Here is a 25,556-nt window from a genome sequence, read left to right as displayed (position 1 = left end):
GAGATGATACTTTGGCCAAGACATGATAAAATTCATAGATTGGTCCTTTCAAAAGAAGCACCTTTTGCAAAGCTGGGTTTGTAACAGGGACTCATTGGGTCAATTCTTCTTTATGTTGTTGGGGGTTAGGGGAAAGGGAAAAGTTTCTTTCCAACATCAGTTTTTATTCTCTAGCTCATGTGAATGAAGCAGACCATGTTTTTCCTGTTCTGCCATGTCTGCTGACTTTGGAGAGCTGGTAGAAGGGGTCCATGATGCTGCTGGCCAAATGATGATTAAGTCCCCCCACCAAGGAGGAATGTGGCATGGGTGGGCAGGGTCTTGCCTTGATCTCAGGCCCCATCCACAGCAGAAGCACAGGTCAAGCAGTCACTTGGAGGCCACAAATAAGGGGCCAAATAATTCCCTATCACATGAGCTAAAAAGCGCCAGAGGATAGGTTTTATGATCTGCCTTCTCTGACCGAATCAAACTGGGCAATTTTTTCAGATAATTACAACACAGAAAGGGTTACAGCAATAATTGTAGCTGTGGCTGGCTTTGCAAACAGCCTTCCTTGGATGTGCCCAATTTGGGTTGGTCTTTTACTACTGATGTCCATGAAAAGCTGGGTGCTATTGGAGGAAGGAGGAAGATGATGACTGAATGAATCTGGGAAGATCCAAGATGGAGAAATAGACAAGGAGATGTGTGGAAGAGCATTCTCATTGACTTTCTTGAGGTGAGTGTCTGCCCCTTGACAGATTTAATTTTTTTTGCACTTTTTGTGCTAATTTCTACATGACCTTTATAGCTGAGTGCACTCTTCTTCTAGATTTTTCCCTTTTCAAATGAAGAATAGCTTTCCTTCTAGTGGCTAAGTCTGAGTTTTTTTTCCACAGTCAATTCAAAGCCAGTGCCAAGGTTTTCCTGAAACTCAGATATATTGGATAGTAGGATGATAAATATTTATTGCTCCCTCCTTTGGCTCCAGAACTCCGGGAAAAGCTGCTAAAGGGCCAAAAGAAGGAGAATGGCACTTGCATTTGTTAACACAACCTACAGAGACCCTTCTGCCAATAGTCCAGCTGAGCTATAACCTTCCCTATGGTTTTCAAAGACCCAAGGGAGAAGTTGTTAGTCCCATCATGATGTGGTAAATCAGCGACTGGAGTCAGGAAGACTTAGGATTGAATCCTGCCTAAGACACTTATTAGCTGTCTGAGCAAAGTCACTTCATCTCTCTAAGCCTCAGTTTCTGTATCTGTAAAATAAGAGTTAAGAGGATTCAGTAGCCACAAAAGTCTCATCCAGCTCTGTATCTATGATCTTTTGCTCTCTCAAGGCATATAGAAGAAACACTGTCATTTGTACCAAGTTAATATGCTCTAGGCTGGAGAAGAGATATTTCACAAAACGGTGCTGTCTCCACCTTGTCCTCATGCCAGGTTACTGTGAATTGAGAATGCTTAGATGTGGTATTAGCTAGAAAGCACAATTCTCTCCAAAAAGACAGTCAGTGAAGAGAAACATTTTCTACCATTATTCTTTGTGATAAGTCTACAGTAAAAAGCACGCACATTACATCTTGGAATAGCTTCCCACTGAGGAGAGGTTCAGAAGAATTCATTTGTTATCTGGAAAAGTTCTATGTTGCTTTTCTGTCGGCATTTTCTCTCATTGTGGCTCATTACTAAGATGCGCTGACTAGCACATCCCTTGAATTTGGTCCAGGGCAGTATGAAAATAACATCTGTGTGAATAACAGACAGCTGAATATAAACACAAATAAATAAGTTAAATAAGTTTAATTAAAGGGAAAAACATTTTCCTGTAACTTTTGCAAAAAAAAAACCCACCCTAATTTTACATATAATACACATAAATTATTAGAATTGCCACTTACAGTGTTTGAAAAATATATATTTAACAAAACATTTCTAAATATACAATATCTGGGTTTGTCAATTATTTTCATAAGATTTTTAGATTAAGTCCTAGATGTCACACAGATCCTTGTGGTGACAGGAAGGAACCTGATACAGGGTCTATGTGATCGATTGGGCTGAGGATTGCCTGAGGATGACGGACTCATCCGTCATGCTCAACCCAGTCCTTTGATTGGCATTTGATGTAATACCAGCCCTCCTAGCTGGTCAAAAGCTGACACTCTCCAAGGAGCGGCACAGTATTGACACAGCCTGAGTCAAATGGACAAAGAAAACTGGGGGCGGGGGGGGTATGGTACTGCCTTACTGGATCATGGCGGTGGAATCCAGAACATGAGGAAGCTGCATGTCTAGCCATCAGATAAGCTTCCTCCCAGAAGAGACAGACCTTGAGGGGAACCTCTGACCAAGGGAGTCAAACCGAGAATGCTGAGCCCCACATCTGTTACACAAAACCAAACCAATGCAGAAACAACCCAGTAAAGTCCCAGAATGACTCACGAGGAAAACTGACACAACCCTAGGTATGGAGAGACATTCACAAGCTCCTTTTCAGAACACTGGGCTCCAATGTTTTGAACACAGAGAAGAGCCAGAAGTCAGGCTATTCTGGGCACAGAACTGGGGTGCAAAAATCAGACCAGAGCCTTTCAGACTTCATAGATTTTTTCTTGCAGGTAGCTGAATAGTGAATCCAGGCCTTTGGAAGAACTCCATAGCTGTCTTAGCATCTGACATTCCTTCTCATTCACATCCTCAAGGACTGATTTCAGGAAGCTCCTCACGAGGCATTTAGACTCTTCTAACACCTAGACAGGAAAACGTTGAGTCAGATTGACTGGCCAATACTCAGTGGATGTTGAGTCAGGGAAATGTTCTCCAGATGTCCAGCAGGCACACAAGTGACAATGATAGGCTATATTTCTGGTGACCCTATCTCCTCCCTTTGATTATCTCCTACATAATCCCTCACTTAACCTGAGCCCAAGACAGTTTCCCTGTAAAGGTACTTTCAAAGCTCTTTTCAGTAGGTAAATGCACAATCATAGAATCAAAGACTCAGACTGTTTGGACCAAAAAGATACAGCAGAAATCTTTTAGTCCAAGGATTCTTAACTTTTTTCTCTGTGATGGGAGGGAGGGAGAGGGAGGGAGAGAGAGAGAGAGAGAGAGAGAGAGACAGAGAGAGAGAGAGAGAGAGAGAGAGAGAGAGAGGGCGGGAGGGAGATGGATTTCTTTGTTAATCTGGTAAAATCTGTGGACCTCAGAATATGTTTATGTTCATAAAATAAAATACATAGAGTTACAAAAGAAATCAGTCATGGTCAAATGGCTGGCTATTTCAATATACATTCTATTATCATTAATATATATTCTCTTTATTAATTTAGATATATCATATATACATATTTATATATTCAAAATGTTTTCAAAAATTCACAAGCCCCAGCCTTAGACCCCCTCCCCAACCTAGACTAAACTTTTCATTTTACAGAACTGAGTCCCAAAGAAGTTAAGGGACATAGAGTTAGTAGCAGAGTTCTGGTTTGAACTCAGATCCTCTGACTCTAAATGGGTACTTTATTCAAACCTCCTGTTTAAGTAAATTTCAGATAGGCCTGCAACCTCATTTCTTTATTTTGGATGAAGTATGAATTCCAGGAAAAAAAAGAAAGAACGTTGATCCTCTGGGCCACTGCAGACTTAGATCATTCAACAATTTAAGAAATATTGTGCCAGCCTCTGGTGCCAAGTATGGGGCCCTGCATGTAGTCAACATTTAATAAATGTTTCCCAATCTGTTGTGTCACTGAAAGATTTTGTGAAAGAATACTTCTCTTCCTTTTTCCCTGAGGAGGTCTTTTAAGATGAACTCATTGTTTTATGGTAGCTTTTCTGGAAGACCATTAATGTATTTGATCAGTTATCTTGAGGCTCCCAGATTCCTTCTTTCTGACCTCAGACTGCAGAAGTCGGCTCACTTCACTTTCCCAATCCCTACTCTGAATGCTGGCCTCATAATATCCACAGGATTTAGAGCTACAAGAGAGTTAGAAATCATCTAGTTCAGAGATTCTTAACCTCAAGTCTATGAACTTACAAAAAATGATAACTTTACTTCAGGATTCTGACTTTCTTTGTAAACCTATATATTTAATTTTGTGCCCTTAAAAATATAATTCTGCAAAAAGACCCATAGGCTTTCCCCCAGTGATGCCCAGAGGTCTCCAGGCCCCACAAAAAAGGGAAGTCCAGCCCCTTCATTTTAAGATGTAGCATTGCAGAGTAAAAAGAATGATGGATTTGAAATCACAGGAATCTGGCTTAAAATCTGCCCTTTGACCTTGGATGGAAAATTATTTTAACCTCTGTGAGCCTCAAGCAGAGGCTGCTTTTACTTCTCTTTCTATTATAGAATTTAGCACAGAACCTGGGACATAGTAAGTGCTAAATAAATGCTTAGGGGTAAAATGGTAAATGGAGATAATATCTATTATAGAGATAAAAAGAAATGATATATATTTGCAAGTCCTGCAGTACTATCTAAATATTGACAATAATTATTATTTTGCAGTCCAAGACAGAGTGGAAAGCATGCAGAGCCTGGAGTTTTCCTTCCTTCTTTCTTTCCTTCCATCATTTATCGTTCCTTCCTTCCTCCTCCCCTCCCTTTCTTTTTCTTTCTTTCTTCCTTCCCTCCTCCTTCCTTTTTTCTTTTTCTTCTTTCCTTTTTCTCTCTCTTTCTTTTTTCCTTCCTCTCTCTCTCTTTGTTTGTTTCTTTCTTTCTTTCTCTTCCTTCCTTCCATTCTTTCTTTCTCTTCCTTTCTTCCTTCCCTCCTTTGTCTCTCTTTCTTCCTTCCTTTTTCCCTCCTTCCTTTTCTCCCACCTTTCCTCCCTCCCTCCCTTCTTCATATTGAGATTTAGTGAAATGACTTGTCTGCCAGTAAGTAGGAAAGCTAGCATTTAAACTCTGATCCTCTGACTCTAAATCCAATGTTTTTTCTACTGTCTCACATGCTTCTCCTTCAACTGTAAATTCTTCTTGCTTTCATGATCCCACCAAAATTGATGGGCAGGTAAAAGTTTAGTTCAAGGTAAACACATTATGACTAGGATGGATGCCCAAAAGAAGATGTATCTGGAGAGACTTGGGTATGAATCCTGACTCAAACACTTACTAGTTGTCTGAACAAGTTATTTGACTACTTTGGGCTTCAGTTTCTTCATCTGTAAATTGAGAGAGAAGGATTTGATAACCCAACAATCCAGGTAGTTCTTTGTAGGTTAGTCTCAGAGCTTACTTTCTAAGCAGCTACAAGAGGTTTTAACTTAATGCCTAGTAAGAAATGCCTTCAGTGACCCTCCTAGCTGCAGAGGAGTGATTGGGGAATGAGGCATTTGGTACCAAGAACCAAATTGCTTGTCCCTAGGAAAGAGATCAGGAAATTTCTGATTTCATTGTTTAGGCTCTGACAAATTCTCAGAGCTAGAAGGGACCTCCCAGTGGATGAAGCCCCATTCATCCATGATGATGGAGTGCTTAAACAGGATACTACTTACTGGGCTCTGAGTGACTTCTAAGAGACAATCCACATTTAATTACAAGCCAGAACTTGGACTAAATCTCTCTGCAGTAAGACATAGGAGTCAAATGGGGACCTTTGAGTGCGTCAAGAGCTGATCCAACAGGATGATTTCCATCCAAGTAAATGCTCCTGGACAGAAGGGCTGCCCACTCCTACCTCATTTCTTCCTAAATTGCTGTTAGGGTTTTTACTGATGTGCTCATTAGTGCATTCATCTTCTCTTAGTGCGTTCCCTAGCTTTATTATCATAAGCAGAGGGCCCAAGAAAAAGAAACATGATGGCCCCACTGTTCTTTGCCCCCATTAGGCCATAACTGGAAAGCCATGTCCAGTTCTGAGGTCTTATTTTTAGAAACATATTGACTATTTGGAGAGTATTCAGACAGGAGTAAATAAACAATGTGGGGTGAGATCTTGGAGACAAGGCAATAAGAAGGTTCACTGAAGGAACTAAAGATATTAACTTGAAAAAGAATAAACTAAGGAGGTTCATGATATCATTTTTCCATGTGGAAGATGGATTAGGCTTGTTCTCTTTTGTTCCCAAAGGCAAATCTAATCCTGATGGATCCTTTATATTATAGAGAAAACATCTGGGTTTAAAATAAGGAAAACCTTTCTAATACTTAGAACAATTCTAAGGTATAACTGAATTGCCTTGGTGGAGTAGTGAATCAAGCAACCACTTGATGTCTTCAATTAGAGGCTGGATGACCACCTGTTGGAGATATACAAATATATATAATTTGAGCAAGAGTTGGTCTGAGTTTGGGTTAAGTAGGGTTTGGACTACGTGACCTCCTTCCAGTCAATTAGAGGTTAATTGAATGGAAACAACTGGACTCTTTCCATTTCCAAGTACATGACATATTTGAAGAAGAAATATGAGTTTCTGAAAAAAAAATACTGGCCTGGCAGACAAAATACCCAGTGTCTAGTCCTGATTTTGCCTGTAATGTATCTGTATGACTTTGGTGATGGGATTTCACATCTCTGGAACTTGTTTTCCCTCTCTATAAAAAAGTGTTGGATTAAATGGTCTTTTTTGGTCCATTCCATTTCTAGAATTTTATTTCCTACCAACCCTTTCTAGATGTGGCATTCTGTGATCTAGATGCATTAGGGTTCATTGACTTCTGACATTTTATGAACTTTATTCAAACATTCTTTCCAGCTCTGCCATTCTAAATTCTGTTTCCTCCCACCTCTAATATTTTCTGTATTCTAATATCATCCCTTGCATTGGTTTTCTATATTCTACATTCTAATGGTTCTTTTACCACTGGCATTCTAGGATCTATATTCCAAGGGATACCCCAGCAGTAACATTTTATTTTTTATAATCTAAGTTTACTCTGAGCTTTGCTATTCAATGTACTATATTCTAAAGTCCCTTCTAGCTCTTGGGTCCTATGAACAATACATGCAATTTTCCATCCATTGTTTAGAAGCTAATCTGATGTCTTTTTCTTATTCCTTTTAAAACCATATACTTATTTTGAAACAAGGTTCTGCTCTTTAAGGCACATTATACAATCAGCCACAAAGGGAAGGGGAGAGAGGAGGAAGTCACCTTGTTCAAGAGGTAGTCAGAGTGAGTTGGGTGGGGGGAGAGCAGGCAGGGTGGCAAAGGAAGCCAAAGGCAGATAAGAAGAATTTCTGGATCTCCTGCGCAAGGAGGGGCCAGTACTTACGACAGCACTGCAAGCGGCCATCTCTTTGACACGTAACATGACTTCTTGGCTGAAGGTGGTTGGCCAGAAGACTTGGGACACAAGCCCTCGGCTACAAGCTTCCTGAGCTGTGAGCTTCCTTCCACAGAACAACATTTCATTGGCCTGCAAGGGCAAAGATAAGGACACCCTGAGTGATTCCAAATTCTCAGTGCTGGAAGGGACCTCCAAGAGGATGAAGCCCCATTCATCCTTGATGATGGAGGATTCCCTCTGCAGTACTCACAACAAGTGATTATCCACACCCCCATGTACCCACATACACAAAGTAAATAGCTCAGGTCCTCTGACTACTGAGCTGTCTCTCCTCTAAAGTACTTCCGAGTTGAGACAACTCTTCCATCCCAATTATTGGCACTAAATATAGAATTTGCCTGAATATGCCTATTAGAGACAGGCAGAAAGTATGAAAGTGGGTCATAGATTGTTACACCTTAAAGGGACTTGGAGAATGGTATGCTGGAAGGAATACTGGATTTTGAAGTAGAAAGAACATTTTATTTAGACCTGGAGGACCCAGTCTCAAATTCTAGTGCTAGAACTTTAAAAACATGTATTCATTTCTTATGCAATTTAACAAACATTTTGTTTAGTATTTATTCTGGACAAGATACTGTGCTAGGTGCCATGGATACAAAGACAAAAAGACAAAAAGAACACATTTCCATCCCCTGAGGAGCTTACATGGTTCTGGTGAGAAATAACATGTTGTTAGATAATGAAATACAAAATGGATACAAAAATTTTTCAAGTCAGAAACCCCTAACTGAAAGAATAAGGAAGAATATTTTTTTCTCCCTCTTTAGGAGATGGTACTTAAATGGAGCCTTTAAAAAAGCCAGGGAATCTCAGAGGCAAATATAAGCAGGTACTGCATTCCAGGTAAAGGGAACAGCCTACAAAAGGCTCTGGAGTGGAGAATGGAATGTCATGAATGAAGAAACAGCTGGCAAGTCAGTTGGGATGGTACATAGAGTGAATGAAGAGGAATCATGTGCAGTCAGAATTTAGAGGTAGATTGGATAGCTATAAATATGAGAGTATTTTGCATTTTATTACAAAAGCAATAAGAAGCCACTGGAAGGTCTTGGTCTAATCTGTGCTTTAGGAATCTCATCCATCTGCTAAGCAGAGCCTTAAGAGTAGAGTGAATGTGGGAGAATGGAAGTCAATCAGAAGCCTAGCTTCAGGAGTCTAGGCAATAGGTGGTGATTGGTACACTAGAGTGGTAACCAGAAGTGAGCCGGAGCAAGCTCATACCAGCTCATGAGAGTCCATTGTTCAATTTTCTTGGTAAGCATTACATACCTGAAATCAGCAAATGCTGTAAATTAGAGTTGATTTATTATTTTTTGATTGTCTAGATTTTAAAAAGTGATGGAGAAAATGGTAATATTGCAGACTAAACTTAAAAGTGTGTGATGATTCCCTTGGAGAGCCAGGAATATTTACATAAATATTTACAAGCATGCTCCATGTGAATGGTGAGAAGGGAATAGATGCAAGAAATATTTGTGGAGTTAGAACAGATAGGAGTCAGCAAATGATTTGGTATCAGGGGCAGGAGATAGGGAAACAGTAAAGAATCAAAAATGACTGATTCCAAGATTTTAAACATGGGTGAATGGAAGGGTAGTGGTGATCCCAAACCATTTGGAGAAGAATCCGAAATTATGCCTAAAGAGTTATAAAATTGTGTTTACCCTTTAACTCAGCAATACCACTATTGGATTTGTTTCCTAAGGTAATCAGGGTAAAAGGAAAATAACCTATATGTTCTTAAATATTTATAGCAATTCTCTTTATGGTGGCAAAGAACCAGAAATTGAGAGGATGCCTATCAGTTGGGGGATGTCTAAACAAACATATTGTGGCATATAATGGTGATGAAATATTACTGTACAATAAGAAATGACAAATAGGTTATTTTTTAAAATGGAGAAATGTACATGAAATTATGAAGAGTGAAATGAGTAGAACCAAGAGGACATTATATACAGCAACTGAAATATTGTTTGAAGAATGGCTTGTCTATGGTCCACCTCCAGAGAAAGAAGACATAATTTACATATATATTTCTGTACATATATATATATTTATTCACACACATACATATATATGTGTGTGTTAAATGATGCTTTCTCTACTGCAAGGAGAGAAGAGAGGAAGATACTTGAGAATGTTAATGTAATAAACAAATTAAAAATTAACTTTAAAAAAAGAAATACAGAAGTCCATAAAAGTGGTGGAGAAAAGGCAATTAGCTCTGTTTTGGATATCTTGAGCTTAAGGCGCTTATGAGACATCCAATTAGAGATATCCAGCAGCAATGGTAATCTGGGACTAGAAAACAGAGAGATGAGGTCTGACTTCAGAGATTTGGAAATGATCATAAAGGTGACAATTGAATCTATGAAAACTAATGAGATCAACTAGAGGATAGATATAGAGACAAGGGAAGAGTGACTAGAACAAATCCTTAGGCTAGGAAAAGAGACTTTGAAAATGCAGTTAGATAGGAAGAGAATCAAAAGAATGAAGAATCAAAGAAACACAAGGAAGTAGATGCATCCAGGAGGAGGAGTGGATCCACAGTTTAAAACATGGCAGAGAGGTCATCATGAAACAACAAAGATAATTAGATCACAAAATTACATATTTGGAGACAAAAGGGATCTCAGACATCTTATACTCCAAACATGTCATGGTACAGACAAGGAAGGTGAGACCAAGAAGCCATGATCTAGATTATCTCAATAGATGCAGAAAAAGTCTTTGACAAAATAAAACATTGATTCCTGTTGGAAACACTAGAAAGTATAGGAATAGAAGGACCTTTCCTCCAAATAACAAAGAGTATTTATTTAAAACCATCAGCAAGGATCATTTGCAATGGGGATAAATTATAAGTTTTCCCAATAAGATCAGGAGTGAATCATGGGTGTCCATTATCACAAGTATTATTTAACATTGTATTAGAAATGCTAGCGGTAGCAATTAGAGGGGAAAAAAAGAAACTGAAGGGATTAAAATATGCAATGAGAAAACTAAACTATCACTCTTTGCAGATAATATGATAATCCTAGAAAATCAATTAAAAACTAGTAGAAATAATTAATAATTTAAGCAAAGTTACGGGATACAAAATAAACCCACATTTCTACATATCTCCAACAAAAAGCAGCAGCAAGAGTTAGAAAGAACAACTCCATTTAAAATCACTCTGGGGGCAGCTGGGTGGTTCAGTGGATTGAGAGCCAGGCCTAGAGACAAGAGGTCCTGGGTTCAAATGTGGTCTCAGACACTTCCTAACTATGTGACCCTGGGCAAGTCACTTAACCCCCATTGCCTAGCCCTTACCACTCTTCTGCCTTGGAGTCAATACATAGTATTGACTCCAAGACAGAAGGTAAGGGTTTAAAAAAAAATCACTCTCGACAGTATGAAATATTTGGGAATCTATCTGCCAAGACAAACTCAGAAATTATATGAACACAACAAGAAAACACTTTCCACACAAATAAAACTAGATCTAAACAATTGCTAAAACAGTAATTGCTCATGGATAGGATGAGCTAATATAATAAAAATGTCAATCCTGCCCAAACTAATTTACTTATTCAGTGCCATACCTATCAAACTACCAAAAACCTTTTTTATAGAATTAGAAAAAAATATAACAAAGTTTATCTGGAACAGCAAAAAAACAAGAATATCAAGGGAACTGATAAAAAAAATGGGAAGGATGGGGGCCTAGCAGTACCAGATCTTAAAACTACATTATAAAGCAGTGGTCATCAAAACAATATGGTACTGGCTAAGAGATAGAAGGGTGTATCAATGCAATAGACCAGGGGTAAATGACCTCAGAAAGCTAATGTTTGATAAACCCAAAGATCCCAGATTTGGGGACAAGAACTCACTATTGGGAAACTACTGGGAAAACTGGAAAACAGTATGGGAAATATTAGGTTTACATCAATATCTTACACCCTATACCAAGATAAATTCAAAATGGGTAAATGACTTAAATATAAAGAGTGAAATCATAAATAAATTAGGTGAACATAGAATAATATACCTGTCAGATCTATGGGAAAGGAAGGAATTTAAGAATAAGCAAGAGATAGAGAATATTACAAAATGTAAAATGAATAATTCTGATTATATTAAATTAAAAAATTTTGTACAAACAAAACCATTGCAACCAAAGTTAGAAGGGAAGCAACAAATGAGGAAAATTTCATAACAAAATTCTCTGACAAAGGTCTAATTTCCCAAATATATAAGGCATTAAGTCAAATGTACAAGAAATCAAGCCATTCCCCATCAACAAATGGTCAAAAGATATGAATAGGCAGTTTTCAGATAAAAAAATCAAAACTATCATTAATCACATGAAAAAGTGTTTTAGATCCGTCCTGTTTAGAGAAATGTGATTCGAACAACTCTGAGGTACCATTTTTCACCTAGCAGATTGGCCAATATGACAGTAAAGGAAAATAATAAATATTGAATGGGAAATGTGATGAAATTGGGACACAAATACACTGCTAGTGGAGTTGTAAATTGATCCAACCATTCTGGAAGGCAATTTGGAATTATGCCTAAAGTACTTCAAAAGAATGCATACCCTTTGACCCAGCAATACCACTAATGGGTTTGTACCCCAAAGAGATAATAAGGAAAAATACTTGTACAAAAATATTCATAGTCTCACTCTTTGTGGTGGCAAAAAAAAATTGGAAAATGAGGGGATGTCCATTGATTGGAGAATGGCTGAACAAATTATAGTATCTGATAGTGATGGAATATTATTGTGATATAAGGAGTGATGAACTGGAGGATTTCTATGTGAACTGGAAGAACCTCCAGGAACTGATGCAGAGTGAAAGGAGCAGAACCAAGAGAACATTGTACACAGAAAGTGAAACACTGTGGAACAATCCAATGTAATGGACTTTGCTAATAGCAGCAGTGCAATGATCCAGGACAATCCAGAAGAACTTATGAGAAAGAACACTATCCATATCCAGAGAAAAAACTGTGGGAGCAGAAACACAGAAGAAAAACAGAGGAACTATCCCATGGTTCAATGTGTATATGATTGAGGATTTTGGCTTTAAATGATCACTCTATTGTGAATATTAATAATACGGAAATGGGTTTTGAACAATGACACATGTATGACCCAATGGAATTGTTCATCTGCTCTGAGAGAGAGGACGGAAGAGGGGAGGGAAAGAACATGAATCCTGGAAACATGGGGAAAAAATTGTAAAATATATAAATGAAACAAAACAAAATATGTCCATATAAAAAACAGCCATGATCTAATGTATACATACATATGCAATACATATACACAGATAGGTAGAGTTACATATATTTATATATGTGTGTATATATATATATATATATATAGAGAGAGAGAGAGAGAGAGAGAGAGACAGCCATAGACATGTTGATTAAACTATGACTTCTTGATCTCACTCACATATATGTGTATATTACATGTAAAATATATTTTATACTATATATTTTATGCATATATAAAGTAAATGCCTACAACCTTGGTATTATCTGCAATTTTTAAAAATAACCCTTCCCTTCCATTTTAGAATTGGTACTAAGTATCAGCTCCAAGGCAAAAAAAGTAGTCAAGACTAGACAATTGGGGTTAAGCAATTTGCCCAGGGTCACACAGCTAGGAAGTGTCTGAGGCTGGATTTGAACCTAGGACCTCCCGTCTCCAGGCCTGAAGCTCAATCCACTAAGTCACTTAGCTGCCCAAATTATCCACATTTTCTAAGTCTATATAACCACTTTAAGTCCAATATTGCAATCTGTATAAAACATGTCACTTTTGTTGGAGTATAGGGCAAATTATTCCATTGGTAGAAACATATTATCTAATATTTCTGTATATGTATCAAGATCTCAACTGCTACAAATGAAATCTGTTAAGGACAAAATAAGGAGATGACTTATCCTGTTTTCTCCAGATCTTTTGGTATCAAGAGGCATAATCTCAAATAAAATCAGATCTCCTTGGGGTGTGAAGGGACTAAGGATAAAGGAGTCTAAGAGTTAATCAATCATTGGTAATCCTACAGAGAGCAAGGGTGAGATTCCAATTCTTGCTTAATTGCTAGAAACTGAAAAATAAATGGGTGGTGAGGAAGTAGAGGCAATGAATTAAGATTACTTTTCCTAGGACTTTGGCTATGAAAGGAAGAGATACAGGACAATATCCTAAGGGGATGACAATTCCATGTGAAAGTGTTTTTGTTGTTGTTGTTTGTTTGTTTTTACTGAAGAGTGAGATCTGAGCATAGCAAGAAAAGAAGCCAAGGAAGGGTGGGGAAAGACATCCTAAGTTTGAGTGAGATGATTGAAAGGGCAAGCTACTAGAATAGGTGGATGGGATCAAGGGCACAATAAAGGAAGTTGCTTCAACAAAGAAAAAGACTACTTCTTCCTTAGAGACTAGAGCAATAAGAGAGAGAATGGGGGATGATACTGAGAGGAAGGGAGGTATAGAATTTGGAAGAGGAGGAAGTTTTATGGTAGATGTCCTCTATTTTCTCTCTTTTCTTCTGAAAGGGAAAAGTGAAAGGAGCTATAAGTATCATGAGGAAGAAATAAAAAGTTTGGGGAAAGTCTGTGAAGCCTTCAAAAAGCAGTCAATAAGGGAAGAAGAAAAGGATTACTCTACAGTAGTGAGGGCTCTGTTGAGATTATATGACATAAATTAGCAGTGGACCTGGTTTGAATAGTTGTTTAAATTGCTCCAGTGACATTCAACAATACATAAATACAAACACATTAAGACATTGGGACAAGGAATTTTAGGAGAGGAAGATTGAATTAGAGATGGGCAATTATAGGGTCATGACTGCAAAATGAGAAAAGTGAGACCAGATTAGGGGCAATGGATTGGGAAAACAGAAATATGTGCAGTGACCAGAAGTCACTGAGGCTGTTTAATGGGAACAAAACAAAGGGAAATATGGAAATATAAGAGATTATGATAAAAGAGGAATTTCAGAGTTTCAGTTCATGGTAGTCTCTCATTCCCATTGTTCTGGCTTCAGAACTTGCCAGTAGAGTCTACTCTGCTTGATTCCCTTCCCTTTCAAACAGAAATGATAACAGTCTGAAAACTTTAGACCTGTGAACTTGACTTTGGTTCATGGATTCTAGAATGTACTATGAAAAATCTCCCTGCCTTAAGACTCTTATCCATCCTCTACATAACCACCAGTTATTTTCCTAAAGCTCAGAGTAGCATACCTCTACTCAATTAATTCCAGTGGTTCCCAGCTACCTCCAGGACCAAATATAAATCCTTGTGTTTGGGCATATAAAGTCCTTTATAGCCTAGCCCCAACCTATCTTACCAGAGTTATTAGACATGACACCTATCAATGAGGTTCTTGTATCCCCCCCCCAAAAAAAACAGTGAACATTTAAGCAAATATGTGTTGATTGACTGGGTGAGGTTTGATGAAAATATAGAAAAGGAAGCAGTGGTTACTCACTGCCTTCAGGGTTTCATCATGAACAGATTAGCCTTTTACTCAGAGGCATATAAGTGGTACAGTGGATAGAGTGACGGACCTAGTGCCAGAAGACCCAAGTTCTAATCTAGTCTCTGACACTTATCAGCTCTTAGTCATTTGACCTCTACCTGTATCAATTTCCTCAACTGTAAAATGGGGATCATAATAGCACCTACTTCCCATGGGTATTGTGAGGATAAAATGAGATAAAAGTTGCATAGTGTCTGGCACATACTAGGAATTTAATAAATGTTTTTTTTTAAGTCAAGCTTACTAAATTGGTAAATAGGCAAGCTAAAGCTACATTTTACCTAGATTTAAGGAGAGTGTTTGATAAAATATCTAAAGTTATACTTGTGCAGAAAATGGGCCTGGGTGACTGGGTAATTAGGTGGATTCACAATTTGTTGAATGGTTATAGACAGGGGTCGATTTCAACTTCAAAGGTCATCTCTTATGCAGTACCCCAAAGATCCATGCTTGGCTTTGTGCTGTTTCTCATTTTTATCAATGGTATGGAAAGAGGTTTAGATGAAACACTTATCAGATCTGCAGGGAAAACAAAGTTGGGAGGGATAGAATTGAAAAAATTTCTGGATGCTAGCACTTAGGACTGAGGTAAATGAGAGAAAATTGACTAATGATAATGAATCAAAGAAATGAATTTCACGGGTATATAACTAGGGAAGATATAAGAGGGGAATGGAAGAAACAAGGATTTACATTGCTCCCACTATGTGCCAGGCTCTGTGCTAAGTACTTTACACTTTGATCTTCACAAAAACCTTAAGTGTATTATTCCCATTTAACAAATGAGGAAACTAAGTCAAACAAAGGTTAAGTGACTTATTCAAAGTCACATAGCAAATAAATATCTAAAGCTGGATTAGAATGCAGATCTTTCTAATTGCAGGCCCAGTACTCTATTCACCATGCCACCAGTTAACTAACCAGAGATCAATTCATCCAAAAAAGATCAGTAGCTTTAATGGATGGGAAACTCCATAGTAGTCAATGGTAAATAATAATGTAGCTATAAAATCAAATGGGATTTTACAATAGGCTACACAAAGGTGGGGGGGCAGAGAGCACAGTCCCCACAAATCAAAGTGATGGTCTCTACTGTACTCTGCCCTGGTCAGACCACATTTGAAGTTGTGCTCATTTCTGGGCTTCATATTTTAGGAGAGTCATTGATAAACTAGAGTGTCTGGAGAGGGTAGCTGGGATGGTGAAGGGTGTTGAATTCATGCCAAATTGCTTTAGTGAAGGAGATGGGGATGTTTAGTCTAAAGAAGAAAAGATTTAGTGAAAGACATGACAGCTACCTGCAAGTATCTCAAGTGATATCACAGGGATTCAGGATTCAGTTTGTTTCATTTGCCCTGGTGGACCAGATGAGAAGCATTGCAAAGAGGTAAATTTATGTTTAATTGGTGGAAGGAAAAACTTATTGAAAATTAGAGCTCTCCAAAAGTAGAATGATGTGCCTCTTGAGAGCTCGAAGCAAAGACTGGATCCTATAGACCAGAGATTTTGATTTTTCATCTGTTGTTATGTCATGGACTCTTTTGGTAGCCTGGAAAAGCCTGTGGACTCCTTGTCAGAATAATGCTTTTAAATTACTGAAGCTAATTCTAAATTTTGGTTAGAAGTTAAGTCAAAAGAAAGATGCAATTTTTCCCCTTCCAAATTATGCACACCCCTGAAATCTCTCCATGAACTCTTTAGGTGAACTATGGATCCCAAGAACTCTTGCTTATTTTGTGAAAGGCATTTTTATTTAGGTAGAGATTAGACCACATAGCCCTTGAGGGGTCTTCCAATTCTAAATCTAGTGATACTCCCCTTTGAGCCTGAGAGGATGCTGTTGTGAGTCTGTGTTAGTATGACAAGGGCACTTATTAAAGTCAGTTACCATTCTCACACCCTCCCATTCTGGAAAAGGGAAGACTAGGAAGCTCCCGATCCATGAGGGATGACTCCTCATAGCTAAGGTAAAGGACCCTTTGAGAACCATGAGATTCTTTTTCCATGAAATCTCCCTAAATTCTTCCAGAGCAAAATAAGATTTCTCAGTCATCTCATATCTGCAATGAATTCCACCCCCATCCCCACCTTGATGACAGCAGAGAAATTCAAGGTCAAAAAGGAAGAAGATTTGATGATTTGGTCCATTTGTCCTGGGTGCTCCTCATTTTCTAGAAGCAAAAATAGAGGACCAGAGAACTTAAATGCCCTTGCGTAAGCTTACCCAGCAAATGGCAGAGCCAGAATTTGAAAATGGGTCTTCCACATCCCAATTTAGTCCTCTCTCCCACTGCATAATCCCCAGGTGGGCATGGTTTTCCCCAGGCTTAGCAGTGTTAAGTGTTCCTCCCACCTAAGCTACAGAGACATCATCTTTCTATAAAAATGTCAGAAGAGAGGAGAGAGTTTAAAAAAAAAATAAATGAACCCAGCATATGGAACAGTCCATTGGCAATGCACCCAGGTACTGCATAACAAAGGCATCCCAGAGAGATACATGGAAATGCGTAACTACCAGTCAAGCAGCTGAGAATTCACAGAAAATGTCAGCTCTGTCTCCTCCAATGCCCTGACTTTCCTATAGTGTGGAACCTAAAGGGTTGGAGTCATAGATTTTGACACTGTTCAGGGACTCCCTCTTTGTCCGATCTGGTATGAGTAGAAATAAAACTGTTATAAAGCATCTTAAAGAATCATGGGAAAGGGATCAGACTTGTGTCACCTGGGTCCCAAAGGGCAAAGATGAGAGCAAAGGGTGAAGAGAGCAGAGAGACCAATCTTAGTCTCAATTTAAGGGGAAAAATAGATAATAATTAGAACTGTTCCAAAGAATCTTTGCCAGATATTTCCAGAATGCCCTTTATAGAATTCCTATCTTTCTTCAAAGCTCACAGTTCAAGTGATTTTCTCTATATTTTGGTCCATTTTGATTTCCTAAGTTATTAGTGCTTTCTCTTTCCTGAGAAGGAATCAAGAAAGGTTAGGTGGCAAAGTGGATAGAACACCGGATCTGGAATTGGTGAGATCCAAGTTCAAATCTGGCGTCATACTCTGTACCACAAATACTTCATCACCTGTAATGCAGGCAACACGATAACCCCTGCATTCTAAGTTGTTATGAGGATCAAATGAGAGAATATTATTATAAAGTGCCTGGCAAACTTTAAATATAAATGCTAGCTAATGTTAGCAGGACCCAAACAATAATGACACTGAAGAATGGTGGTAGGATTATTCCATTTTTCTCTCTGGGACTGGGTTAGGAGCCTGCTATTGGTGGTGCACTGGGGTTCCTATACCACTTTCTTGAGTGCTATCTACAAGCCATATTGACCATGGAGTGGTAACCAGTAATAAAGTATAGTGTTTGGTGCTCCATCCCAGAGAGGTGGTTGCAGCTCAATACTCTGAAGGGATTCTGAAGGGAGACTTGGGATGGGATGCCTGCCAATTGGATAAAGTGAAGAAGTGTTTGAAGAAGAGACTTTTTGGAGGTCCCAAAGCATTTCCACATTAAAAACTATGGTTTGCATGACAAGTTCTATCTTCTACCAACCAGGGTCTTTTGCTTGCATATCTTCATGAGCATGGGCAATGTGGTGAGAGTCACATTTAAACCCTGAATAAAAAAAGTAGGGAGGCAATATTGAGGTTAGAAGGGTTGAGTCAGCCTTTGATGTGTGAGAGGGTCTACACAAACAAGTCATTCTAATTTCTCTGAGCTTTGGCTTCCTGGACTCTAAAATTAGATTAGCATTTATTCAACCTACCTACCTTCTACATCATTTTGAGAACAACTCTTTTTAAATGGTAAAATATTATAGAAATGGGAGTTGCCTTATCTATCACTTTAATATCTGCAAAAGACTTTACACATGTTTCAATGGTTGTTCACAACAACCCTGGGCAGTATTGTTTTTAGCCCAATTTTACAGATGTGGAAACAGATTAAGAGAAGCTAAGACACCTGTCCAGTGTCATATACTTAGCAAGCATCTGAGGTAGGATCTAAATTCAGGTCTTCTTGGTTCCATGTCCAAAAGTCAATCAAAATTGACCAATCAATAATGAACAGGAAAAAAAAAAGAAAAACATGCATATGGCGGCATTAGATTTTAAAGGCAATTGCAAAACAAAGAAGTCTTACCAGAGCAACACCAAGGATTTGTGGGAATGTATAGGAGGAGCATCCAGCAGGAGTGAGGCGTATGGTTGCATATGGCGTCTGAAACCAGGCCTTTTCACTGGCCCAGACGATGTCACAGAGAGGCAGGATAGATGCTCCCAGCCCCAGGGCAGGCCCATTAATAGCAACCACTATAGGCTTCTTAAACTGGATGAAAGCTCTTACAAAATCCCTAAAATAAAGAATGGGGAAAAAAAAAGATGACAATCTTACATAAATGAAGTTTAACGGATCTACTTCTAACCTACACTAGGTGCCCCCTGCCACCTATCATTAAATGAAGATAATGAAGCATCCCATAAAGGATAATCTAGAGCTCCCCTGAGCTATATACTATATCAATACAGAAGTACCATGTCCAGAGGGAGGGAAGCAATAATACCACTGTCCTCAGCTCTGTCTGAAGTCTTGTGTCTAGTATTGGGTGCCTCTTTTAAGGAAATACAATGACACAGTGGCATATGCCCACAGGACAGTTGGAGTAGTGAAAAACTCAAAACCATGCTTTAGAAAGAATGGTTGAATAATCTGGGGAATTTGATTTAGAAGAAGAGTAGACCTTTGTGGGACAAGATAGCTGTCTTGGACTTTCTCCTTGGCTCCAGAGGGCAGAACTCTGGATAGAAGTCACTGAAAGACACTTTCTATTTGAAAATTTTCCTAACACTTAAGACACTCTAGTCCTCCAAAAGAATATAAATTCTTCAAGGGCAGAAGTTATAGTTTGACCTTTATAGCCTCCAACACTTGGCACAATGTACATAATAGGCACTTGCCTAGTCTATCAATCAACATTCATGTCTTGAGTCCAAAATGGGTTTCTTTAAGATGAGGTTGATTTTATTTCAGTCATTATAGTCATGTCCAATTCGTTATGAAGCCATTTGGGATTTTCTTGGCAAGGAAGGATACTGGAATGGTTGCCATTTCCTTCTCCAACTCATTTTAAAAAGGACAAAACAGAGGCAAACAGAGTTCAATGACTTGCCCAGAGTCACACAGTTAGTAAAATGGCTGAGGCTAGATTTGAACTGAGGGAGATGAGTCTTCCTGTATCCAGTCCTGTCACTTAATGTAAATATTAGAGCAGAGGCTGGATGCCTTTTTATTAAAGATCTTTGAATTGGTTAGAAGATTGGACTAAATGACCTATGAAATCTTTCCAATGATAAAAATCTTTAATGTCTTAATTTCCAAAGGGAGGTTTGTTTGATTTCGCAGTTTCATGGTTTCATTAAAAAGCAATTTGTAGAAATACTTTTTAGTAAGCAAGTGTTTATGGTCATGTAAACTTATCAGAAGAAAAAAAAAGAACATCCACTATTCTTTGGTCATGCTAAGTTTGACTCTATATAGCTGTGTATTAATCAGAGGATCATGGCACCCTAGCATTAGAAGAGACTCTAAAGACTCTTTCTAATCTATGCAGCTTAAGAATCCCCTGTACCAAATACCTTCCAAGTCACTCACTACCTTTAATTATGATAGTATCTCACCTGGCATTTCACTCCACTGCTAGACTGCTAGATGGGTCCCATCATTAGAAAATTCCTCCTTGCACTGAGTCAAATTCTTCATCATTGCAAATTATATTTGTTACTTTAGTTCTACTCTCTGGGGCCAAGCAGAACAAGGCTAATCTCTCTTATAATAGCTCTATGATTAGAAATCTGTTTTTACATCCCTGGAGTCAAATTTTTAGGCTAACCATCCCCAGTTTCTTCAACTGATTCTCATATGGTCAAGATCTCTAGTCCGTTCGCCATTCTCTAAATAATAATAAACATTCTAAAATTTGTTGTCTCCAACTACATAGATTATTTTATGACATGAATCAGGATATTGTTATAGTTAGTATTTTCAGGGCAAAATAGACTTGGGTCTGGTAGCATCACCATGACTTACACTGGCTGAAGTTCCCTGTATATATGATTTGGGAACTGATAAGGTAAAAGGGAGTATATACTTTAATCAACCCTCAAATAAGACTCTAGCTAGTGTCAATTCCTAGCAATGAATGAGCAGGTCTCTGAATCTCAGCTCACATACAGAGGGCTCCTCTTTGGGCATAGCATAACATCACATAACAGAAAGTACAACAAAGAACTAAATAAAAAGAGAAAAACAGTTAAAAGAGAGGAAAAGCAATGGAAATGATGGAATCCTATAATGATAAATAGCAAAGAGTAGCCATTAAGTAGTTTAAGGACAAAGAAAATCACATAACCCAGCATTTTCTCCAAACATAGTGATCTACTTCACTTATGCAGGGTGTGGGGGTTGTTGGCATCAGCTCCATTGAGTTACATGGCACCTCCTCATGGGTCCTTTGGCTATACACGCATGGATGCTATTGGAATGGTTAGCAGCCATGTCTTTTCAGTAGGATGTCAAACCACCCTCACTACCTTCAAGTCTAGAAACCAACCTGTGCCTTTGACAACAACTACTTTATGTGCCATCTCCTTATATGTAGAACATTCCACTTTCTTCTCTTATTGCAAGCAATGGATTAAAGCATATATATGAAGAAATACATTAAAAATGAAGTGGCTAAGAACTGATGAATAGAAATTAGTAAGGCATAGTTTTACATGTAATATATATATGTATATATATATATATATATATATAATCAAAGAAAGGCATTAACTGAGTATTTTAATGTAACAAATAACTTTTACAATGAGGATGCTAATAATATAAAACATAAAAGAAAACTCATGATACTAAATTAGAAGAAACCAATGCAGCTACAATGATGGCCAGGTGTGTCAGAATATGCCATATCCTTGATCCTGACATTAACTATGGCATGCATTGGTATACAGTGATAGACTATACCCACACCTGTCTGATGCTACAGGATTTATCTTTGACACCATCAGATATCTTAAAATGTGCAATGCAAATAACATATGACATCATCAGAACCTTTGTCTTGGGCTCTATCAAGTTGGAATTCTGAGGAATGCTGGCCTGCCCAGAGATAGAGGTGTTTGGACCAAAGGCTCAGAACTATATGTGAGAGTTTCAAAAGCATTCTAGGAAGAACCTTGAATGAATGAGCAGGTCTCTGAATCTCAGCTCACATACAGAGGGCTCCTCTTTGGGCATGGCAAAAGCTCTGGAAAGGGGCTCTGTTCCTGATTTAGCACCTGGCACACATTCTTGTCCTCCCCTGTAACACTAGAGACCTGGCATTAGGAAATTCTCCCTACCTGGGACACTTTCTAAAACCCTAATGGTTAAACCTTAGTCATGAGGCATTTCCACCAATGGACATGCATCTGAAGTTAATGTTGCAAGAATCCTTATGTTAGTGTAGGAAATATCTTCACCAATGCAAATCACTACCCCTCCTTTACCTAGTAGATGGTCATTAAGAGTTGTGGCCAAAAAATTCATCCTCTGGGAGATAACTGACTGGCAACAAGCCTTTCCAGATTTAGCTAAGCTGTTCCTCTAACACATAATCCATTACTAGGATGTACTTGAAGCACGTCCAGCTTAGAAGGGCCTGCCAATGCTCTTGATCTGCTGTCAAAGACTTTGAGAACCCAAGGTCACCTTCACCCCATAAAGCCTCAAATGAAGACTAGGACAAAAGGAAAAATGTAGCATTGAATCAAGACCACTAATAGGAGAGGCTTTAGATCAATAGACCCAAGGAAGGTCAGAGTTGGAAGAGAACTTCAAGAGCTCATTCAGTCTAATCTCTAGCTCTGTTCCTGCTCCTCTCTACACCATGCTGCCTTCCCCATCGTCGTCCTACTAAAACCTTGGACTCTGCCCAGGCTCTGTTAGGTGAGCTTTTTTACCTTATCTTGATCAGGACCACTCTACCCCAGAGAGGAACCTTCTGTATGTGAGCTGAGATTCAGAGACCTGCTCCTTCATTCAAGCTCTACCCCACTGCATTGACATATCTGTACCAAATTGCTCAGTTTTTCCTCCCCCTTACAGCTGCCTTTTACATGTTGTCTTCCTCTGAGCAGAACCTCTTTTATTGCTCTTCCAACTGTCACTCCAGTCCTGTCAGTCAACTGTAGAATTCCAAAATCCTCCTTGCTCCATTCTAACAGCTTGTACACTCATCATTAGCATAGTGCCTAGCACATAGTATTCAATAAATGCGCTGTCTGTCAGTCTGCCTGTCTATCTGTCAATGTATCGATCTATATATCTCATTTATCAATATATCTACCTATCTATCTATCTGTCTACCTATCTAACATCTATCTCTAACTTGTCTATCTCTCTATCAAAAATCTATGTATCTCTCTATCATCAGTCTGTTTGTGTACCTCTCTTTTCTATCTATCTATCTATCTATCTATCTATCTATCTATCTATCTATCTATCTATCTATCTATCTATCTATCTACCTGTCTGTCCTCTTCTCTCCATGTCACTCCCCTTCCTCCCTCTTATTCTCTTTGTATTTCATTAATCTCATCATCACTCTGTTCAGCAAGGACTGCTCAAATCATGATTCTATTTCTTTTTCAAGTCACCATCATTGTCCTTTTCAATAAAGTGCTCATAAACCATTAAAATACTATCCTGGGCATCTGCACACCCCTGTCCAGATTCTGTCTTTAAAAGGCTAGTTTTTATAACTTAGCTTTGCCAAACTAAGCAGGATATACCATCTACAAATATACATCTCAGCATGTCACATTTGAATGACTTTCTTTTACTGAGTGCTCCCCATTGCCCAAACCCTGAGGCACTGACATATTTTCCTCTTAATCCACCAGAATCAAATCAAGCTTTATTCTTAACAATAAAGCATATTTCATTATACAAGCAGGAGCATGACACTTCTTAGACTTGAGAGGGGGATGTTGAGAGAGGCTAAAGCCAGGTGGAAGTGCTTGGTTACAACAACAGGTTTTCTACAGTTTTGACTACTTTCTGCCATGAGAACCATCAACACTACCTTATGGAAGAATAAAGAGATAGCTACATGATCATGATTCAAGGGCCAGAAGAATTATCCAAAGAAAAGAATAAATTCAACCCCAGATTTTGCCCTATTATAAACTCACTGGGCACTGAACCTTTCGGCACCACAAAAAGCAATCTAGCACAAGCAGCTCAATCTTTTTGTAAAGCATGTTATCATTTGTAAACTATCATCCAAGAAATATTTATTAATAGCTGGCTTTTATATATTCTTTTAAGATTGACAAAGAACTTTAAAGATGCTATCCACAATAACTCTGGGAAGTCAGTAGTATTATTATCCCCACTTTACAGATGAGGAAACTGAGTCAGATGAGGTTTGAGTGATTTGCCTAGGGTTATAGGTCAGATATGAACTTAAGTCTTTCTGAGTTAATGTCCAACTTCCTACTAAATTCCCCAGCCACCCCATTTGAACAGGCACTTTGAAAGGAGCTAAGAATTCTAAATGATGGGCATCAGAAGGGAGTGCTTTCCAAGAATGGAGGTGAGACGAGATGCTGACTTTGAGGAACTAGGTTAATTTACCTAGAAAGTACTGAGGAAAGGCACAGAGGGACATAATGGGAAACAAGCTCATTTAAAGTATTCATTTTGATTCTGATTTTTGCAGCTCTCTCACCTCACATAATACTAATCATGTTGAGCCTGGACCAATCCTCTCCTCATTTGTTAAAAAAAGGGATGGACTTAATGGCTGGGAGGCTTCTTCCAGCTCTAAGTCTCTAATCATTTCATCTATAAGACACACATATATATATATATTTGAACCTTTATCTGATGTCTTAATTCCATATGTAACCTAAACATTTAAATATAACTTTTGCAATAATTCAAGGATTTATCATATTATCAGTGTAGATACTTTCTCCACTAGTACAGGCTACAATCCCTCTACTAATGTTAGAGAGAGTATCAGAGGGCTATTTTGGTCAGAAAATTTAACACTCCAGAACTAATCTGAAGAATCAATCTCTGAAATCAGCAAGAATGGTTCTCAGATGACAGACGCACAATCTACCAACAAACCCATCTTCAAAGCCCTTCTAGTCTAATGGACCTTTTAGAATTTGTATCCTGTGGATATAATCTTAAGAATCCAGAGTCATCTCCAAGTCATGGTAAGGCAACAGAAGAGATCCTTAGAGGATTTAAAAATTCTTGTGACACTTGTTCCAAGTAAATTATAATCATTCATTCTGATTTCTCTGAGGATTATGTTAATTATTTCTATTAAAAATTAATTTTATCATAGGTGACCACAGATGTGCTACTTTTATATTCTTAACATATCAATCTCTTATAAGTATAAGAAGGAGAAGATTAGAAGAGCAAATGGGCCAGAAAAAATACATACTGAAGAAATCCATGCTAGATGCCACATAATATTGAAAGCCCTGAGGGACTGATGCTCAAGATGACTAAAACTCAAGAGAAGATACTGAACAAATAAAAAAAGTCCCAGATTGCTACCAAAATAATTATGACTGAGAGAATACCAATAACATGTTTACTTTCTCATCTCTAAAAGTCTGATGAGAATGACCCACCCACGC

The 25,556-nt window shown here is 38.3% G+C and overlaps 1 protein-coding gene across 2 annotated transcripts in view; it reads right to left on the bottom strand.

Annotated features, from left to right (window-relative positions):
* Positions 1-510: 510 nt before the first annotated feature.
* CDYL2 (chromodomain Y like 2) overlaps positions 511-25,556 on the bottom strand; it is a 229,752-nt gene continuing 204,706 nt past the window's right edge. For both annotated transcript variants that reach the window (XM_007477036.2, XM_056795556.1), the window contains 3 exons: positions 18,991-19,201; positions 7,210-7,353; positions 511-2,737 (listed from right to left, as the gene is read on the bottom strand). In XM_007477036.2, the coding sequence (XP_007477098.1) occupies positions 2,579-2,737; positions 7,210-7,353; positions 18,991-19,201 (514 nt within the window). In that variant the 3' untranslated portion in view covers positions 511-2,578. The remainder of the gene's footprint in view (positions 2,738-7,209; positions 7,354-18,990; positions 19,202-25,556) is intronic.

Source organism: Monodelphis domestica, chromosome 1 (genome assembly GCF_027887165.1).
Source record: "Monodelphis domestica isolate mMonDom1 chromosome 1, mMonDom1.pri, whole genome shotgun sequence".
Taxonomy (NCBI): Eukaryota; Metazoa; Chordata; class Mammalia; order Didelphimorphia; family Didelphidae; genus Monodelphis; species Monodelphis domestica.
Note: the sequence above shows the minus strand (reverse complement) of the source record. Positions and strands in the feature narration are given on the sequence as shown.